This window comes from Brachyistius frenatus, unplaced genomic scaffold, assembly GCF_029030835.1.
Source record: "Brachyistius frenatus isolate BFR_SWC_R1_liver_20210118 unplaced genomic scaffold, ASM2903083v1 Contig_52, whole genome shotgun sequence".
NCBI classification, from domain to species: Eukaryota; Metazoa; Chordata; class Actinopteri; family Embiotocidae; genus Brachyistius; species Brachyistius frenatus.
The window spans coordinates 891,055-913,061 of NW_027210651.1; the positions used below are offsets into that span (position 1 = coordinate 891,055).

General features: G+C 41.3%; 1 protein-coding gene across 6 annotated transcripts in view; it reads right to left on the reverse strand.

The window, feature by feature from the left end:
* Nucleotides 1-22,007, reverse strand: part of LOC138624495 (discs large homolog 1-like protein) — a 102,646-nt gene that overhangs the window by 35,710 nt on the left and 44,929 nt on the right. For all 6 annotated transcript variants that reach the window (XM_069704746.1, XM_069704747.1, XM_069704748.1 and 3 more), the window contains 7 exons: nt 10,587-10,640; nt 7,683-7,733; nt 5,808-5,932; nt 4,645-4,814; nt 3,976-4,112; nt 3,396-3,540; nt 923-1,055 (listed from right to left, as the gene is read on the reverse strand). In XM_069704746.1, coding sequence (XP_069560847.1) covers nt 923-1,055; nt 3,396-3,540; nt 3,976-4,112; nt 4,645-4,814; nt 5,808-5,932; nt 7,683-7,733; nt 10,587-10,640 — 815 coding nt within the window. The remainder of the gene's footprint in view (nt 1-922; nt 1,056-3,395; nt 3,541-3,975; nt 4,113-4,644; nt 4,815-5,807; nt 5,933-7,682; nt 7,734-10,586; nt 10,641-22,007) is intronic.

Below are 22,007 nucleotides of genomic sequence, written 5' to 3' on the forward strand. Positions count from 1 at the left end.
ACACACACACACACACACACACACACACACACACACACACACACACACACACACACACACACACACACACACACACACACACACACACACACAAATACACGCAGCTGCAGCAGAGTGAGCAGAACAGGGAAGGACCGAGGTCACCCGGTGTACCTCAGAGGAGGACCTGAGACCAGGCATGAAGGAAAAGGGAAGGACAAAGAAAAAAAGATTCTTGGATCGCGTCAACAGCTGGATTTAAATTAATTTCATAGACTATAAAAGCCAAGAAGCTCCAGAACATTCAAAATATTTGCCAGATAAGATTTGAATTTTCTCTCCTGGTTGATATTCATGACATTTTTTTAATAAATAATAATGTGTCAGTGAGATGAAACAGCCGAAAGAAATTATTTGGTTTCACGATACAAAAGTTAAAAAGTTGCCTCACTGCATATAATTCTCCAAATACACTGTATTTTTCTTATAATTTGAAGTCCAGTAGTTGATGTGTTCAGATATTTTCAAATGCATGAACCACTTGAGAATGAACATTACATGTCCCTCTCCTTACATTCACAAGTGACTATATTGATTTTCCGTTTCTCTGCTTGTTCCACCAACCTACTAAAAATACCGAGCTAGATGTTTACAATTCTATTGAGTAAAAATTTCAAACCTGAGACCATGTTTATATGTAACACAATAAAGTCATATACACATAATTCCCTTTAAATATGTTGTTAAACTTGAGTTAATCTTAAATTTAATTTAAAAGATAATAATAGAATATAAATGAATAGCTCTAATTGCTTGGCTTGCCTTAGTAGAGGGTAAGGGTATCGGATTTTTTTTTGCCTGTAATCCAACCAGAGCGATGTCTTTTTTCTTAACTGTCTATAAATGAGAATGTATGTGTTCGTGTGACGATGTGAGGTCTCACCTGGGGACATCATCGTCTCCAGTCATGGTCCTGGGCAGCGGGGAGTATCTGGGTGTGGTCAGTGGGGCGGGGCTTACAGACTGGCTGCCGCTCATGTAGGGACTTATATGGTTGTCCTGGTGCGGCGAGTACGCTGGAGGAAAACACACATTTTTTGTATTTGACCATACTGTTAAACATTAGACTGTACTGCACATATACATTCATGTACTTTCTATATTTGAAATAGGGCTGCAGATAACAAACGTTTTCGTCATTGATTAATCTACTGATTTGCTGTTTGGTCTTTTTAAAGTCAGAAAAAGCTGAAAAGTTTTGATCGGTGATTTAAAAAATTTTTTTCCAATAAAAATGATTTAAAACTAATAATTGATTATCAAAATAGCTGGCAATAATTGTCTGTCCATCTATACTGTGTCAAAACTAATGAGTATATTTATATAGTTAAATGTACTGCAGGTATGAAGTATGTTGAGAGATGACAGTGTGGCATATGCAGTTTGGGAATGTGTCAGACTCAGAACAGTGAAAAATGACATGTTGTTTGATAATATGCTGATTCGGAGAGATGACAAGTGGCTGAAGTCCAGCAAACTAAATTCACCCAGTCTGATAATCAGACTGTTATACAACAAATAAGCTGTCTGGGAGACGTGATCAGTATAGAATGTATTTCAAATTTTAACATATACATCTCGAAGTATATTTAAATGCTTTTATTACACTGGAACTATCTTGTATATCAAAATGAACAATGCACGATCACGTTATGATTATATTATTCGAATCTGCTGGTTTTCTTTCGCTGACTACATCTTGTGACACCAAAGCTTTGGCTTTTAGTAAAAAGTCCAACTGACTGTGGAACTGAAACGTCCTGAGCTGTTTGCGGTGACAAGCTGCCTCTCACTACAGACATGTATACAGATGAGCCAAAACATTATGACCAATAACAGATGAAGTCAATAATCCTGATTATCTTGTATCAATGGTGTATATCTGTCTGGAATATTTAAGACAGTGAGTGAACAGTTGATTCTTATGGTCAACATGTAGGCATGTCATGATCATTATATTGCATTTGAATTGTATTTTTGTTATTATTTATATGTCACTATTACAATATAAGCCTGATGATAATTTAATAATACACATACATCTCATGGAGAAGTTACATTTCCATTTGCCTTTTAGGCTTTGCAAACAAAAATTGTACTGGGACCATATGACATAAATAACATGTTTGGTAAATGACAATGATCGGTACCAATAATAAAAATAAAAAAAATACAAAGTACTATGGTGGTAGTAATTTACAACTGGACTGCCATTAAACCACCGCATAGGAAGGAGGCCTAAAGAGATGACGTCATTAGAAGAGCTCCAGTCAAACCTCTAACGGAGAAAGTAGTGATGGAAATATGATATTTTGTTTTGTTTCATCCAGCTGTTTTTATACAGATGAATGCAAAATGGCAGTCAGCTCAATTAATCGCGATCAGGCAATTATCTAATAAATGTGACAGGCCTATCAACATGCTGAGAAATAGTCGAGTTGAAGGACTTGAGCATCTTTGACAAGGACCAGATATTTACGGACTTCGGAGACTGCTCGTGGTCTCGGGTCAGCAGTGATAAGTCAGATCAGTCAGATGAAGGACAAACCTTGAAATGGTGACAGCGTGTTGAGGGATGTGCTTGTACAAGTTTGATCTGCACCAGCACTCGCACACAGAACACCTACAGAGGTCTTGTAGAGTCCATGCATGGGCAGGTTGGACCAACAACATATAAGGCAGGTGGTCATAATGTTTTGGCTCATCAGTGTATCAGGTAGATTTGGAGCAGTGCTGAAATCTTTCCTGACCCCTTAACTGCTGCTCCAAAACTACGTGGGCGTCTTCCTCCTCATCCTCAATCGAGATGCTCTTCACCACCGAACCAGTCATTTCACATGGAAGGTAAATTCACTCATCCTTTACTAATTTCTCCGTGCTCACTTTCCTGATTCGGCCTCTTTCTGCAGCACGTCTGCATTAAATCGTCTTCTGAACACGTTACCTTGATTGGTTGCCTGTAATGACGGCCGCCCGGAACTTCATGATTCATGCTGAGTGAGTCGCTCTGAGTTAAGAGTCTGTTCTGTGAAAGCCTCAGCCTCAAGCAGTAAACGGGAGCTTTCGTGATGTGTGGGAGCAAAAAAATTCAGCTTCGTTCCTTGCAGTTTTTTTTTTTTTTATAGTTCGACACCATCTGGCTCCAAAATGCTCCACCATCTTGATTGCAATGATGCGTGCAACATTCACCAGAGCACTATTTATCTGCAACTGTTTTTTGATGTTGTGATGTCTGATGACACTGGTTTCCACAAACGCAATGTTACACAATGAACCCTGGGCAAAATCACACCATTTGCTGTCCCTCTGACCTTTTGTTTAAGTCATGTACTGAGCGCTCTCCGGTGTGTACTCACAATTCGTGACATCGGGTGGAGGGAAGTTGTCGTTGATAAAAAGGGAGGTGTGTTTGGTCACACGGAGGTACACGACGTCAGGGGTCGACTTCAGGGCGGCCACTGCCTCCTCGTGAGTTACCTCCTCCAAACAGGAGGCATTTACCTGCAGACATATACTGGATTAGTATCTGGACACATAAACACATACACACAGAAAACATGAAGACAACAGAAATGTCCACTGGGAAGCAAGACCAGACTGCAAGCAAAAATATAAGGGGGATGCTATCATGCAACAAAGGATGCATACTTCTTAATTTAGTAATGTTACTGATGAATAATTACACTTCTGGTATGAAATAGTGCAGTTCATTCCATGTATTGTGTTACTAAGGACTATTTGTGACATGTAAACTCATGCCATAATGGCTGCTGTTGGTGATATTAAGGGATTACAAATGCAAAAAAAAAATTTTTTTTTTGTTGATGGAGACTGTGATCTGCATACAGGATGTACTTTATTGCATCCGACTCTATGATCATTTGCATGATAAGAAAACAAAAAAAGAAAGAAAACAAGTTTTTTAAAGTTTCTTACAGCCACAAGTTTGTCCCCTATTTGTAGCCGTCCGTCTTTGTGTGCAGCCCCTCCCTCGATGATTTTAGTCACATAGATGCTGTTGTCGCCCGGGACATGTTGGTTTCCAACTCCACCTGCTATACTAAATCCTAAACCTGGGAAAGAACAACAAATCATATTTTTTTATGCAAATTCAACAGTAGGTTGCCATATGATGCTCTTATTTTTAGATATTTTTGTTCATTGCATTTTCTAACCCTTTGGCTCTTTTACCAATTTGACTATTAATTTAATGTAGTACAATAATGGAGTAATAAACTCATCCAATCATGTAAACCAGATTTTCTAATATATTTCATATTTCAAAGCTATAAATGTTTTGCCCTACGATACTCTTCTTTTCCTTGTTCGATCCCATTACTGTATCTTTGTTGATTAAACAGGCTGACTTCTGAGAAGAATTCAGAAAATTGTGCCTGATCTTTCTTCTCTTCACTCTCCGGCAGCAGCTGATGTCTTTAATCCAGTGTTTAAGTAGCAGGATAGCAGAAGCATGAAATAGCTTTGAAGCTGAAAGTCCGCACCTTCACGTCACAGTGTTTTATTTCTAATTCAGTCTTTCTGGAGTCGAGCCAAAACAACAAAACTCCACTACACTGCCACCGTGTGTGTGTAGTGTCGTCTTACCTTTGGGCCCTTTGACCAGTTTGATATCCATGATCCTCTCAGTGAGGCTCCTCCTGCGTCGTATACACAGTCTGACCAGACCTCCAGCATCCTTCAGCGCCTCCACAGCCCCGCTGTGGGTCACCTCCCTGACGTCCGTCTCGTTCACGCGCACTATACAGTCGTTCACCCTGCACGGCAACATCACGTACAGAAAAGACCACATTTGACTTGCATGAAGAGATAATTGGGAAGGAATAGCAGATTTGACTGTCTCTCACCTTAAAACTGTACAGAGTGGGAGCAAGACAGTAACAGAGAGTTCTATTAGTCACTTTCTCTAAGATATTTAATTAAGGAAAAAGGAAAAGAAGATCTCACTAGACATTGATAAGTCAAATGAAGTGAAACATCTGCTGTTGGTGCCTGAAGCTCCTCTAATACCCATCAGTAGTAATGTAAAGGGAAAAATTGTTGAGGGCAAGACATTCAATTTCTGCATACTTTACTGTAATTACATTGGCAAACTCTTACGGTGAAGTGCGGAGAAACGCTTGAACAGACAATTTACTGTGATTGGAGATGCTCTCCACTCAGCACCTTTCAAACTGTTGGCTGGCTTTTGTTGGCAGTTCACAGAATCATTGCTGTCTAACGTCAAGTGTTTTGTAACAGTAATGTTGACAGGTCGATCGCTGCATCACCAGCAACGACCAAGTGAAACTGCTCACACGAGAGTGACGCTATGTGCTCGAACATTTCTTCTGCCGTGTGAACGTGGAAAAGGAAAAGCAGCTTTAACAATGAATGGACAAATACTGATTAATTTTATATTTCCAGATTTTGCAAACACATTTGATCAAATGTTATTGATCATTTGAATGTGTGTCAGGTCCAACAAGCGTTACAGGCAACAAAATAAGCTGTGATCAATGCAGGTGTGCTTTCATTGTGAAGACAGAATCAAGTCACAGTATTTTTGTGAGGATTTGAATCCCATCTGATGACAAAAATGATTTCCCAACAAGCCTAAACATCTTATTTAAGATGTCAGAGCTTTTGGTTAAAGTTAGAATTACTCAGAAAAGAGTTGAGGTTCGGCATGAAGCAGCAGCGGCAAACAAGTCAACAATTCATCCTAACATTTAATGAAAACATCTATCTGTGTGTGTGTGTTTTGGTACCTGAGTCGTCCATTCTGGGCCGCAGCTCCTCCAGGTATAATCTTGGTGATGAAGATCGAGGGGTCTTCTCCGATGTGGGGGTTATCTGTCCCTCCAGCGATACTGAAACCCAGGCCTGAGTTACCCTGCACATAAACACATAAACACAGAGTGTTTTAATGGTGAAAATAAACATCATGTGAGCATTGATGCTGATTTTAAACGATCATTTTTGGTGCGCAAATCTAATGACATCTAGGAATCCTGTGAAAGTGTCACTGTCATACAGATTTTATAAAAATGTTACTTTATTGTATCTATCTTCCCACAAAGCAAAGACCATCAAGACTCAATTTTTAAATTATTTATATATATATTTTTTTTTAAAGAAGAAAAAGCATCACCCAGATACAGCTAGGTACGTTATGTAAGATGTTGATAATCACACTGGAGTAATTTGCCCACAGGATTAGAACTTCCTGTTGCAAAAAAACATACACATCATTTAAACATTAGTACCTACCACACTACATCATACATAGAATTCCTCTCCAAGTTATCACCAAGACACATTGGATATCTTCTATGTTTTTCATTACCGAGCTCCATGTATAATATCTTTCTGATTCTTACCTCTTGCCAAATTGTATTTATGATTTGTGCAAGACGTCTGTGCGACACAGAATAGATCGCCTGCGAACAGAACACACTAGCTGACAACAGCCATTGCTCTGAGTCTCTCTCGCTCACTGACGCTCTGTCACCGGGTTTAAAGCCAGTCTAATGTGTTGGCGTGTATGTCCATCGTGTCTTTAAAGCAGATCCAGTCAAGCAGACAGAACCAGGTCACAGGAGAAAAGAGAGAGAGAGAGAGAGAGAGGGAGAGAGAGGCAGCCTCAAGGGTGAGAGAAAGGGGAGTATAATGAGAAAGGAGGAGGAAGAGGAGGAGGAGGAGGAGGGTAGAGGACCAAGAGAGGAAAGTGGAGATGGATGGAGAAGAAATAGAGAGGGCAGGAAAAGCGGGTCATCAGAATCAGACCAGTGAGTGGCTGAGTGAAGGCAGAGGAGGAAGATAAAGACAGCCGACACTGACAAGATCAAACTTTTAAGACTTAAATCTAACAGGTCTTACAACCTTTTCTATGTCATACTTTGGTTTTATAGGATTGTATTTCTTTATGGTAATAAAACATCTCAACATAGGATTACATCATTGAGAGAAACAGGTCAGGAGTAGTGGAGGACCAGACTGCTATCTTTAAAAAAAAAAAAAAAAAAAATCTGAATATCAATCTAATACACTTCTGAGCCACACTGCTTATGATTATCAACACAGTTCATTTAACCCCAAAAGTATAAAAGGATAGTAAGATATTCACCAAACATCAATATTATGTGTTTTATACAGTTGCACACAACACCAACAGATTGAAGCTTACAGTGAGTGAGAAGTGTCAAACATCGACTGTTCATGACAACCTTAAAGGCCCTAAAAATTATTTGCTTGATCAACTCACTGCTTTGATCAATATGGTTCTGCATAAACAAACAATTTCTTACAAATGTAAAAAAAAACAAAAAACATTATTTTTCTTGTCTAAGCCAATTTGTTAAAAACATTTTGAAAAAGTTTGAACCACATTTTCGCAAGCTTTAATGGGATATTTTACAATCTTTTCCCTTTTACATTTTATTCTATTTTTGGTCGTCTGCTCCTGAAACACTAGTGAGGGTCTAGTGTGACTATTGACAAGTGTCCTAGTGAGGAGAGGGTTCAGTTTGAACTGAGGTACGGTCACTGAGAAACAGATGTGACTGAGTACATTTGCAATGTGTGTATAATAAGACACACGTGTTGGTGGTGTGTTTGTGTCATTGTAATTTGTATGTTTTTACCCGCTCCAGCGTGATTTCCTCATACTCATAGTCGGCTTCTGTTCCATTGACCTGTTAGAGAGTGAAGAACATGTTCAAAATGAAGACAAGTGGAGGAAGAAGGATGCAAACCCTTTACAAAAGTTAAGGAACCAATAAAAAACAGCCGGTTTATCTACTTTAGATACAGTGACGTAGAAAGATACATCTAAGAGATTATAAAATGCTTATACACTCAGGAAGAAGAAGAAAACGTAGGTCTTATACAAATCCACAGATTGATAATCTCCATTTTGCAGCAATAAAAATGATTGACAACTTTATTGTATTGGATGGAACAGATTTTTGACAACGTTTTTCTTTGAGGGCATTATTTACATTTGTGAAAAGGTAATAAATCGCAATATATCACAACAGATGTTATATATAACTCAACATCCCTGAACTCAAGTACAACATTCGTTTAAATGTATTTAGTTACTTTGTGCGGCAGATTTTGAGTAAAAGCACTATTTTCCTGCGTTTCCAGCATTTGGTTTAAAGTCAAGCCTTTTTTAGATTCATTAGTGTTTTGTTCTCTGTCACGTCAGTTGCCGTTGGCAGCGACATCGTCCTCCCATGCAGCAACAAATCTCCTCGTTTAACATCACTGCGTCATCATATCTCTTATCATTCAGTTCTAGATACATAAATATTCCTTGATCCATCTTTGAAAATCCATCAGCTATCAAGAATTACAGGATTTTTTTTTCAAATACAAAAGTTGATTATCTGACCATTAATGCTCCCATCAGGTAAAACAAACTGCAACAAAGCTCAACATCTCAGAGTCAGAAATGTGAATTTAGAGATTTAATTCTTTATGAATGATGCGTGAATCCAGAGATTAAACTCGTAATACGTATTTACTGATGATGTATCTCTGATGTCATATTTAAGAGCATCCTTGATGAATTGCCCATGAGCCAATCACGACGCTCAGCCGGCACTGCTTGTACTATGAAACACATTGACGTCTCCGTTTTCTGACTGAACCAAAAATGCTCAGATTTAAATGCAATCCGAACAGACTATTATATGTTTTGTGTTCCTCTCAGTTTGTACTGGGAGATGAGAGTCTTGTTCCAGATACAGCTGCTGCGGGCAGGCAAGAACACACACACACACACACACACATGCGCACACACGCGCACACACGCGCACACACGCACACACACACACACACACACACGCACACACACGCACACATACGCACACACGTACGCAGTGGTCGAGTGACATCCCAGTGGCCCATGTAATCCCCATGGCTGTAATCTGGGTCTCTGTGCAGTCAGATTAGTTTAGATTTTGAATTTCCGTCGTTTCAAACAGAGGGCACAATCTTCCACTGGACGTCATGTACAGTGTGTCCACTATGATCAAATATTCAGACTGGATGGTGTCTGGTTACAAAATAAATTAATTTATATTGAATATGAAGAAAAGAATATACTGGGGTTGCTTCAAAACCCATTAAAGATTCTCTGTGATATTTATTCCCATGTATTATTTAAAAAGCATCACCAAAACTAACAAAGTCACACGATTATCACAGCTTTACTGTGGCTGTTGCTTTCCATACAGGCACAATAAGCAGGAGGTTTATTAAATGCATTTTTCCTATTACAAACCTCTTTTGTTTAATTTCTAGCTCCTAAATAACCTCGGCTTTCAAAAGAGTCATAGGCACTTAAACGTGACTGTTTTTCCTGTATTTGTGCATCATTTGTATTTCTCTTGAAGAGAATCACAGTCATCAGAAATATCAGAGTACCAGGAAGTGAAATCTGCGTGAGAAAGATCTTCCTCTGCCTGTGTTTTATTTCGGTTTCTGTTCAGCGGGGAGTAATTCCCCAGTAATTACATAATAAACTTATCTAACAACAACAGACACTGATTCTCTGCGGCAGCTGGTTACCAGTAAAATTACATCTGGATCCATCTAATGGAAGACCGAGCGGTCTGTCTAAAAGACGGTACTATCACCATTGTGCACGTTTGGGCAGAAAAACATTCAAATCTCTGTGCATTTCTGGCAGGCGCTCCAGAAGGTGTTTACAAGTCTCTACACAGTGAAATAAACCCTGATGTTAATTGATGGTTGGCCTTGGTCATAGAGAAAAGAAGGTGATGTAAATAATTTACAAAAGTTTAGTGCAAAATTACAAATATATTGATTAAAGTGTGTCACATGTCACAACCTTATAGACTTGAGTTGAGGTGTTGCCTTTGTAGACATCCTCAAAAATGCATCCACACATTAAAGTTACTTTATATGGAGACCTCAAGACCTGTGATGGTGGTCTGTATGGGCTGGTTCAAATTTAGGCCATCTGCTTCCAGTAATCGTGGTGTTTGCTAATATTGACAACATGGAGCAGTTAAAGGAAAAGAAAAGAATATAAAACTAGAAAAAAAAAACATTTCAAACTTTACAGACACTGGAAATATAATGATCGGACAATGTCTGTTTTTACACACCACATTAATCTCCAATTAAATTGTACAACAGCAAACAGGCAAGAAATTGATGAACTACAAATACATTCTTATACAAATGACATCTTTGTTGTAACAGTGACAACACCTTAAGTTGCAGCCTTTCTGCTTCATGATGCATTCTAAAAGTTCACCTGTACTTTTGAACCTCAGATCAAAGCTCCAAAAACCAAAGGTCAAAAGTCAATGTTCATACAACCGCTGACATCTTATCCAGTGTCTTCCTTCAATCTGTGATTTTACCTCACTTGGCTTTTGTTTTTAGGAATAAAAAGTCAAAAAAGACTTTAGGACACAGACACTGTCTCCAGAACTTGACCACTGAGCTGTTACAGTATCAGCAGGGTGCAGATCTTGTACCACTGACAGTACATTTAAACTACTCACATATGGGGGTGTGTCGACACTGTCGGTGTTGACCACCACTGGAGGGGGGTTGACCTGCAAGAGAGATCGGCAGCATTATTAACCACGTTTAATCTCAGGTATATGACGATGAAGACAAACAAACAAACAAGAAAACGGAGATCAGTGACGAAGACTTACTCGTCTCATGTTTTGGTACAGCATGTTGAGTACATCTGCTACAGATTACCACCATGGAGCGACTGCATCCACCACATGACATACTGCACAGCCCTTATATTGGACAGTACTAATGTACTACACAGCTAACCACACTATATAACAGTTTTCAAAAGCTCTGCGACATTAAGTAGTCCAGTCCAACACCCTGTATTTTGACATCTTGTGTTTTATTGGTAGAGTATTTTAAGCACCGCTGTTCTGTCGGGTTTTTTGTCGCTATATTTTACGACATCATGCTACGTGTTTAATAAAATTTTGTATAAATCTTCTCTGACTCCAACCTCTTCCTCCAGTGATTCTACTTTAAATTCCGTCTCCTTCTTCCTTGTCTCTTTTCTAGAGCCGCGGCCTGGACAGATCCGGGCTCGGAGAGCCAGGGTTAGAGCAGCTGCAGATGACTGGCATTGTCTTCTATCTCTTAGTTCCTATGCAAGCACAGCAAATGGCAAACCTCACACTAGGTAATACACAGCCACGGGGTGTCTTTTTCTCCTTATATTTGCACAAACACCCATCCTATCATTCCACCCCTTTGGCCTCCTGTTTCCTCGTCTACTCTCACTTTCTCTCTCTCCAGAAAGTGTTTTAATGTTCGGAAGTCCACCGTCTGTAGCCCTAGTCTTCTCCAACACACCAGCAGCGAGAGTCCACGTAAGAGCTCCACCGTTTGTTCTGTAGCCCCAAAAAAAATTAAAAAGTTCACAACCAGCTAAACAAGCGTCAAACGAGCGAGAAAACCAAATGGACAGCAAACCCCGACTTCACAACGTGAATGTGCAGCGGAGCAGCAACAGCATCTATCCCTCTGCACTAATCTCAAACTCTCATCAACCCCGTTCCACTTCTTTATCTCCTCTCGCTCTCTCTCTCTCTCTCTCTCTCTCACACACACACACACACACACACACACACACACACACACACACACACACACACACACACACACACACACACACACACACACATACACATACACATACACATACACATACACACACATTATCTCACTCCATGTCTCTGCCACGTGTAAAACTGTCTGTCAGTCAAGCTGACTGGATTCTTGATCCCACATGGGAACAGAAGGAAGGGAGGGAGGGGGTCAGAGGGATTATGGGTACTATGGGAGGAGTGAAATCTGCCCGCTCGACAACAACAACGAATAGCAGAGGGTGCAGACAGATGCACACAAACCAAAAAAAGAACAAAAATCAGGAGGAGAGAAGTGGAGGAAGGTTCAGAAAGAGAGAGACGAGGGCGGGGGGGAGGGGGTTACAGTACAGGCCACGGATATTGAGACAGAAAGGACATACTGACAGGTGCAGCTGTTTCCGTGTGTGTGTGTGTGTGTGTGTGTGTGTGTGTGTGTGTGTGTGTGTGTGTGTGTGTGTGTGTGTGTGTGTGTGTGTGTGTGTGTGTGTGTGTGTGTGTGTGTGTGTGTGTGTGTGTGTTTATAAGAAGAGATACATACTGTTAGTGGAAATGACAGGAATATAAAGAAAGATTACAACCCTACTTGTTCGTGTTGGATACTTTAAGCGGAGTCAGCATAAGCAGGACTTTAAACTCTCCCTTTGCTGCAGCTGGTGAGACTGAGCATCTCTCAAGCAGAGAGCTTTAAATATTATAGAGAATCTTTGTTCTTTAGCAATTATCACTGATGAAACTCAGTTGTCCAAAATGTATCAAATGAAGGTCAAAGGTTAAAAAAAAAAAATCAAATTATCAAGAAAAACAAACAAACATGAATTTATTTTTCTCCAAATTAGGTTTATTTCCAGACTTGCATTACAATGTTTTCCTATAAAACACTGAATAATTCCCAACTCTTAAACACATGAAGACGATAACCTTAATGCCTACGGTTACATGTAAATGCTGCTTTTTCTTATTTGAAAATCACTTATACCATCCAAATTGGTTTGTCTCAGAAAAAAAACCAAAACATTAGTTTACATTAACATCTCAGCTAATGCTAATCTTACACCTGACAACTACCTGACTGAATCCAATTTGTCAGAAGCCCACGCTGATCAATCCGTCACCCGGCCTCCACCTTATCTGCTTCCCTCACCCCTGTAACAGTATTGTACAACGCACAGATGTTCTTAGCGTGTGTGTGCGCGCGCGTGTGTGTGTGTGTGTGTGTGTGTGTGTGTGTGTGTGTGTGTGTGTGTGTGTGTGTGTGTGTGTGTGTGTGTGTGTGTGTGTGTGTGTGTGTGTGTGCGCGCGAGTGTGTGTGTCATTCACAAAGCAACAAATCCAGTCGGTCAGTCCGCTGCGATTCCATTGACATGCCATTTCAGATTGCGCGCTTATGTAACATCAATATGTATGTGCATATATGTGTGTGTGTGTGTGTGTGTGTGTGTGTGTGTGTGTGTGTGTGTGTGTGTGTGTGTGTGTGTGTGTGTGTGTGTGTGTGTGTGTGTGTGTGTGTGTGTGTGTGTGTGTGTGTACGGGGCTGTGTTACATGAAAAGGCCAAAAGAACAAGCATACAAATATAAACAAACAAGCACTCGTACACAGATACACAACATCCAAGTGATTATCAGTCGTTACATAATTGCTGTTGCACCAGCTGTGTTATCATGGCATTATGGCCTGGTTCAGTCCAGCACAACACAGCTTAACCAGAGATCCAGACTATCCCTGGTGTGTCTTGTCAGACAAAGAGAGCGAGAGGCAAACAAACGATTTAGTCCTTCATAGCTCTCACGCTACCGTATATGGGAGGGTTGTTCAGAAAGGTCAAAGTGTGTGTGTGTGTGTGTGTGTGTGTGTGTGTGTGTGTGTGTGTGTGTGTGTGTGTGTGTGTGTGTGTGTGTGTGTGTGGAGACTTTGGAGAATGATTTTCCATTAGTGAAGCGTGCTCTCTTCAGCCTCTACACCATCAACATAATAAAGCAATTATCAATTAGCAAATGAATCATGATTGGATAAACACAAATCAAGAGGCCCATTACATCTGATGATGCACAGCAGCAGTTAGTTAAATAATCAAATAGCACGCACTCACACATGCAAGAACATACACAACACAGAGTGAAAGAGGAGGAGCCATTAACCCAAATTGATCAGATTACGAGTGTTTCACAAAAACAGCTGCGACGTTTAAAGGCTTATTTCAATGTTTTATTCCTCTAACGTCAGACCACACGAGCTGCACACTCTGCAGCTGTAGATGTTATTTATAGTAGCGGCGAGCCGCTGTTGGCGTGTGAGGACGCATTCACACAATACTCCACCCTTAATATCACAACCTGCTCTGTCTTCCTTAATGTGCAATAAAACTCCATTTGACGAAAGAGTTAATCAGATGGAGCGGCCACGCTAATCACACTACGGCTACCTGCGATCTCCGATCGCTGTGCCCGTATAGATGCAGGACAACAACTACCCGACCAACAGCGAGTAACAGGCAGCTGCTATGTTGTATTCTCTACCGTTTACACAACACAAAGCCGGTTACACACGGATGGATGTGCTCTTTTCACTATATTAATGGGAGGTTTAAAATCGACCACTCTTACACTGCTTCTACCATGAAACTGTGATGTCACATCTTATTTTGAGATGAGCTATTTCAGCAAAGCTCTCATTTCATTCATTACTTTCAGCGTCCCGCAGAGAAAATAAATAAGACAGAGTCACGTCACGCACAAGATATGACGATATTGCAAAACAGTTGACAGCTCAAAGTCCAGCTTTGTGGGGAAAACATCAGTGAAGCACTTCAGGCTGTGAGTGCTTCATTTAAAAGGGCGGTTAGACAAAGATAACTGAAACTGTAGTGATGTTATACTTTTAAAATGTCCTCACCATCCCTTCGGGCCTGCATAAAGGAGCCAGTATATAATATACACTTCTCATCACGTGGTAATATTCTCAGTTAGATGGAGACTGATGTCATAAATTACATTTCTTCCCTTTTCATTGTCCCGTCATTCTACCAAACATACCCTGTCATGTCTTGATTCCAGCTAAAACTTTGAACACAGAATCGGTGTATCTAGATCATTGGTCTTCAATCTTTTTCCTTCCGAGAGCTCCTTTGATCTACCGGGTAGATCGCGATCTACTGGCTGGAGACCCCTGATCTAGATAGATATACGCAGACTACGTTATTCTCTCCGCTTTTCGGAATTTAATCTCTTGATTCACTAAAAGTGTAGTTTTCTACAGCCCTACGGACCTTTCCTATTGAATGAAACAAAGTCAAATCCAATTAATCAGATAAACACCCTGTGGGATGATTTAAGGCATTTTTGTTTCACTGTCAACTGGCCACCTTCCTAAATTTGTTGAATAGCTCAGCTATGGGACGTGTGCACTGTTTGATGTATGTAAACAATATCATTAATAAAACAAAAGCAATAAATACTGTGTGGATTTGCTTGTTCCAGTTACAGCTTTGAATTCTTCTGCAAAATCATCTCATGCACACCTGCAACACAGGTATGTAGACTCTCTTTTGAAAACCTTCGTATTGAAAGTTTGGCTAATGGTTAGTGGTTAAAGCAATGTGATTTAGCACAATTGCACAACTTATTCCTGCAACTCGTGTTCTGAAACAGCGTAAAAATCTCTTTAAGTGTCAGAGGTGGGTGGAGAATAGTTGCACACATGCTGTTCCCTTCCTGGGATCATTGGTCTCACGCTGTCTAACACCTACCTGCACATTAGCCTGTATCTGTGGGAAGTGGTGTATGAGCGGTGCCTCCATTGAGTGTGCGGTCCAGATATATGTGTCATTGGGCCACGCCTTTCCTGCAGCTTTGCCTTTGCTCTTTGTGGGACTCTTTTTCACGCTGTCCCTCAGGTTGGGAAACTTCCCTCTAGTTCCCCTGGTGACCAGGTTGGTAGGCAGCGTGCTCCACCCGTAACCCCCCAGGCCTGAACACAAGGGGAGCTGTGGCGAGTGGAAAGGATGGATGGACAGCGACTGGGAGGCATGGGGAAGAGGAGGAGGGAAGTGGTGGTAGTGGTGTTGGTACTGCTGGAACAACGAGTGGTGACTGGGCGAATGGAGTTGAGGCTGGTGGCAGATTTGATGAGTCGAAGGCGAGGAGAGCAAGCGCATGGGCGAGGCAGGTGGATGGTACTGTTGCTGGTTCTGAGAATGATGCTGCAGCTGATGATGACTCGCCGACAGGTGAAGCTGATGGTGGCTCGGCGACACGTGAAGCTGGTGGTGGCTCGGCGACACATGAAGCTGGTGGTGGCTCGGCGACACGTGAAGCTGGTGGTGGCTCGGCGACACGTGAAGCTGGTGGTGGCCCGGCGAGTGCAGGGGGTTATTTGGTGATGGAGGACCCAGCTGGAAGGTCGGTGATGGCGGCGCTAGCTGATGACTTGGGGACGGCGGTGCGATGTGATAGTAGCTGGGAGAGGGAGAAGGAAGCACATGTTTCGCCGAATGGCAGGTGTGCTTCGGTGAGTGGTGATGGTGCTTTGGTGAGTGGAGCGGTGAAGGTTGGTGTTTTGACGTCTGTATTTGCAATAAATTGTGGTTGTGCTTGGAGTGAGAGTGGCTCTTGCCTGACTTGGCCTTCCCTTTGCCAGATTTGCTCTTTGTGGAGCCAGCGCTGGGTTTCTTGGGGCTACAACAGAACTCATGGCTGTGGAAATAAGTAGTCATAGCGATGAAGATTTGTTAAAAAAATAAAAAAAATAATAAAAAAAAAGAGATCCTCCTGTGTCTTCTGTATCTTTTTTCCTCACTCTTATCACGTGGTCTCCTTTACAGATATGACAAAAGGTCAAAGCTCCTAGGAATCACTTGTGTCCGAATAATGTAGGTCATGCATCTCACGAACTACCAGTCCTCATCTGTGTCCAGTAAAGTTGGTATCTCAGCTTTTTTCCTTGTCTATCAGTGTGTCGCAGTACGTAAAGCTCACTGGAATATGAGGAAATTATAAAACAATCCCTCCTGTGTAGGCAGTGCTTCTTTTCTTTCTTCTACCTTATTGACTGGAGCATCAGCTAGTCCCAAAAAGCAAAGCATCCTCCTTTGGTGCGATATTTAACACTCCTCTTCTCGGCTTTCTCCCCAATGGAGCATGCTGACCCTCTCACCATCTCTCAGCGTCCCGGGGTCAGTAGGAAGATAAAAGGTTGGTCCGGAAAAGAAGCAGCAAAACCACTTGGACAAGTTGAAGCTCCTTTCAGTCCTGCTTTCTTTCAGTTTGCCTCTGTTTCTAGAGAGGACGGGAGTCCGTTTGTACGCTCCAGTGGAAGATTTCTGTTTCTCACTCTGCGATTACGCTCCACTCCAGCGGTCGGTCACTCAGGGTAACTCATATTATCCACCTATGTTACTAAGGCTTTGTGTCCAAAGTGTTGGTCGCGTGGTAGATGATACGGTTTGATTCAGATATTCCAAAAAGTCGAGACAGGAACTGAACTCAGGTCAGATTCCTACATTCGATTCACTCCATCCAGCAGGTCAGGTTAGAGAGAGTTAAATTGTCTTTGTCTTCTGTATTTCATCTTGTCTTTCTATTATGATGAAACTGATATTAGGTCACATCCATGTGCCCAAATCTTTTTCTGAGCCTCTCTAATCTTTCTATGCTTCCTCCTTCTCTCATTATCTGCCCCCCCCCACTCTCTCTCTCTCTCTCTCTCTCTCTCTCTCTCTCCCACTCTCCCACTGACTCTCTCATTCCCTGACCAGCCAATTAGGGGCTTTCCTGGACTCCTGAACATGACAGCAGCCAGGCATGACTAATCGATAGGCGAACGGGGACAGTGATACAGCGCTCAGAGCTCAGTCACAGTGTATATGTGTGTGTTTGTAGCATGAAGGGAGAGCTGGGATTGGTGGAGGGCGGTCGTCTCCATCAACCTTTGTCTTGTTCTTTCAAAGCATCACAAGGCAGGCCGGGTCAGCAGCATTACGGTGTTTGTGTGTGCGTTTGTGCATGTCTCTATGCGTTGGCCTACTTCCCTGAAAGAGCACATCTCTATGTGAGTGTGAGTGGTGTATCTTCATGTGCTTACTATGCCTGTCCAGTTTCTAACATGCACACATACACAAACAGCGGCAAGGCTCCTGGTGTAGTACAGCCAGTACGGATAGGTTGCTATGAGAAGAAGTTGAACTGTCATTGATCTTTTAGTCTGAGATGTTGTGGTTGCGTATGGAAACACTAAAATGTGTCTTTTTATTCTACGATATAACGCCATGATTAAACTAAACTGAAACTAAACATTTAAGCATTTCATCAATTTTGTTAAATGAGAAGTTCTTGGTAGAAATATATGTAACAATACTTGTGTTTATGCTTGAGGTTTACTTAGGAGGGAAAAGAGGCCGATGATGGAATAGTCAACCAGTGAATTAGTCTTCATTTATATTTGAATAAATTAAAAAAAAACAACAGAAGTCAGTTTTTATATGTAAACAGTAACTATGGAATATGTTTCACTTCAGTTTAAATACATCTGCAGGCTTCCTTCAGCTGGTATTTAAGACAGAACAGGAGCTGCCATTGGTTTGTACATAGAGAGATGCGCGTGCGCGCGCGCACACACACACACACACACACACACACACACACACACACACACACACACACACACACACACACACACACATCTCTGATAGCTATGAGGTCCATTTCTTTATAATGTCAGCTAATATATGCCACAACTCGCCCCAAACCAAGCTGATAAGGGAAAGAGCGGCACATAAAAAAAAAAAAAAAAAAAAGAAGCAGCACCCATGTGGGAGAAAGCAAAGAGACACAGAGAGGGTGGCTGAGAGAAAGCCTGTTGTAGCGGCTCAGTGTGTTCGCGGCTATGTGTGTGTTCCCTGTGTAAAGTACTGTTAACGCTGCGGGCTAACCGCTCAGTCAGGAGAGGATGAGCAAGGAGAATAGGCTGTTAGCATCACATCGTCAAATGAAGCCAGCACTAATACAGTGCTACAGGGTGGGGTAGGAAAGGGGTGGAGGCTGCTGGAAAATGAAAACGCAAGGATAGGTTGGAGGGGGAACACAGGAGAACGAATGAGATATCTGGACTCCGCAGAGCTGCACTTGGAGGGTCAGGTTCAGGGTCTTAAAATACAAATGCAAATCACAAGGATGATGTGTACACGACTTTCTTTCAATACCAAGTATGAGACAAACTCACAACATTAACCTCCAATATGTTCAATTGTAAAACATCTGAGTCAGCGTGCCCACACCATGTCACTTAGTTTTCTACCCCTGCTCCCTACTTTGACTCGACTGTGAAAATGTATTTTAAGAAACACATTAGGAAACATATCAAAGTAGTCTATCAAGTGTGACATCATCTGTCCTGTGAAATGGTCCGCCTAATTGAAAACTCATTGTATGTTTTCCGGGTCAGACTGACCCGACTAGCCATGCAAAACATCCTCATTTGTTGAGTGTAAAACCTTTTCTGCTTAGGTAATTGGTTGTCATGGATATGAATTAGTCTGGTTAAAACGTACACACTTATATTCTTCACAGGTCAGACTGATTCAGAGAGCGGGGAGCTGCTGAAAAGGCTCAAAATATAAATTTCAGACAATCTTTGTTAAAAAGTGAAAGTGCGCCGCCTCCTTTTTGTCCCTTGCTTCTTTTCCTTCGATGAATTTCTGATTCTTTATCGTTAAACAACCTACAGCAGCATTTTCACTCCAATAAAATGATGCCCGAGTATGCCAAGGAAAATCAATGAGGAAACACGTGCTCAGTGGAGAAAGAAAACATGCAACAGGAAATCACATGTTGGCCAGAGGCTTAGGTAATTCGTTGGGAAGACTTCAGTAAAACATTCAACAACAAAAAAATCAATTACCATTTTTTTTCTCCAACTGTGCAGGGACACCACGTTGAAATACTGGATGTCACCAGCAGGGGGCCTCAGACTCCACAGACAGATGGAGCACTGAGGGGAGGTGAGAATGGATATACAGTACACAGCTATGATGGTGGTGCTCACAGTACCGTTCCTTCATCACTGCTGAGTAATTTGATGAAGTAGTCTGACATTATCGGCCACTGACAGCTTGTGAAAATACTGTGGCTTCGCATCACAAATCAGTGTTTAACTGACTCTTTAAGCAGCTAAAAATGGCGGCAGAAATGTATAAAAAATGTATGAATTTCATTATGTTATTTTATTTACACTGATGATACAGAGAATCTGAATCTCAGGAAAAATATAGTGTACTAAATTCCAGTGTAATTAGTCCCGAAAATAATAATGAATCAACTCCAATAATTGCACAAACTACTTAACACGGGCATCAGCTCTATTAGCACTTAAAATGATTTTCCTTTTAAACTGATTGCACTATTTCTATTAATTTACTGACTGAACCAAAATAAATTCCTACTGACATGGACAGAAAATAACTGCATAATGGCTGCAGACACATCGACATCATCTGATGGTAAAGCATGAAAAGACTGCATCTCGGCGCTGAAGAGCTGTGGTCTCCATGGATTTAGTGGGTGATCAGACATGTGAGGTTACAGCCTGAGACCTTCATTATCATATATCCCACCACCAGCCCACACACACACACACACACACACACACACACACACACACACACACACACACACACACACACACACACACACACACACACACACACACACACACACACACACACAACATGGTAGAATAAATCAGTATGAATTTACGGAGTCTGGTATGATTAGAGCTGGGGTTTGTTTTAGGGTGGGATTGGATGGTTGTGGTACAGTCTGAAAGGAAGCTCTATCACACAAATTAATTAACATTAAAGCTGTACAAGGCTATAATTCATATTGTACAATAAATAGAGAGAAAAGGGTTTAGGTTTGACTTTATAACACAGAAATGATGTAAATAAATGAGAAAAGACTTCCGCTTCGTCAAACAAACTAGATGTGCACCGACATATCTGATAGCAAAGACACTCTGCAGAAAACAGACAAATCCACGAAATTTTCAACTCTGTTCTTTTGGGAATTTAGCTTTCCTGACACTCCACTTTCTTCATTGGCCCAAATTTTACTTTAGCCCAAATATTCTACTTGTCTGCTGAGCATGGCGGCACACAACTGTTTTATATGATGTTTTTAGAAAAGCCAGGAGACTTGATAAAAAGAAAAATGTAATAGCGAATTTAAGTTTATTTTACTTCAAATCAAGTGGTGTAACAGGCAGGAGAGTCGATTAATTTATCAAAAACATTAAGTAATATACATTACATGTATTGATCTGTAACTTCTTTCTACCAGAAGTTGTTTGGTCCATAAAGGTCACCAGGTTACCAAATATGGGAAAATACTATAAATCCACAAAATCTCAGTGAAGGGATATAGCATTAAAAAAAAAGCAACATCATACCAGTCTGGCCAACTACATAAGAGTGTAAGGCTTCTCGGGGACCAACAAATGCTGCATGTCCTATAAACTGTACAGCAGAATTGACTGCAAAGTGGAATATTTAGCCAAATACTGTATATGCAAAACACATGTTGGATCCATTGTACTGAGTCAAGCATTCATTCGTGTCAAAACGCTCCTTAGTAATCTCAGCAGGATGGATGGAGATGTCAAGATTTTACATTCAGCCTCATTAGTTAGTGATCATATTAAGTGTTTGCTCATGGTCAGCTAATCTGTGTTGATTATATCAGCAAAGTCAGAGAACAGGCTGGAGGTAGGAGACTGATGGAGTGTGTGTGTGTGTGTGTGTGTGTGTGTGTGTGTGTGTGTGTGTGTGTGTGTGTGTGTGTGTGTGTGTGTGTGGGAGAGAGCTGATATGCAAGCTTCATCCCACACACAGAAGGTGACACAACACCTCACACACTCTCAAGCATCACAAATTCAATGCACTACTCACTGCTATAACACAATGTGTGTGTGTGTGTGTGTGTGTGTGTGTGTGTGTGTGTGTGTGTGTGTGTGTGTGTGTGTGTGTGTCTGCACAAGTGGCTGACAGTACGAACAAGTGTATATTATGATTTTATGTTTGATAATACACACAAATTATGTACTCCTTCTCTCTCACACACACACACACACACACACACACACACACACACACACACACACACACACACACACACACACACACACACACACACACACACAAACACAAAGCTCTGCCTAGTGATCAACATAGCAGTATCACCATGACAACAGCCGATGCCACCTGCAGTGTGCCAGCATCAGAGGCGGAGCTCATTAATTATTAT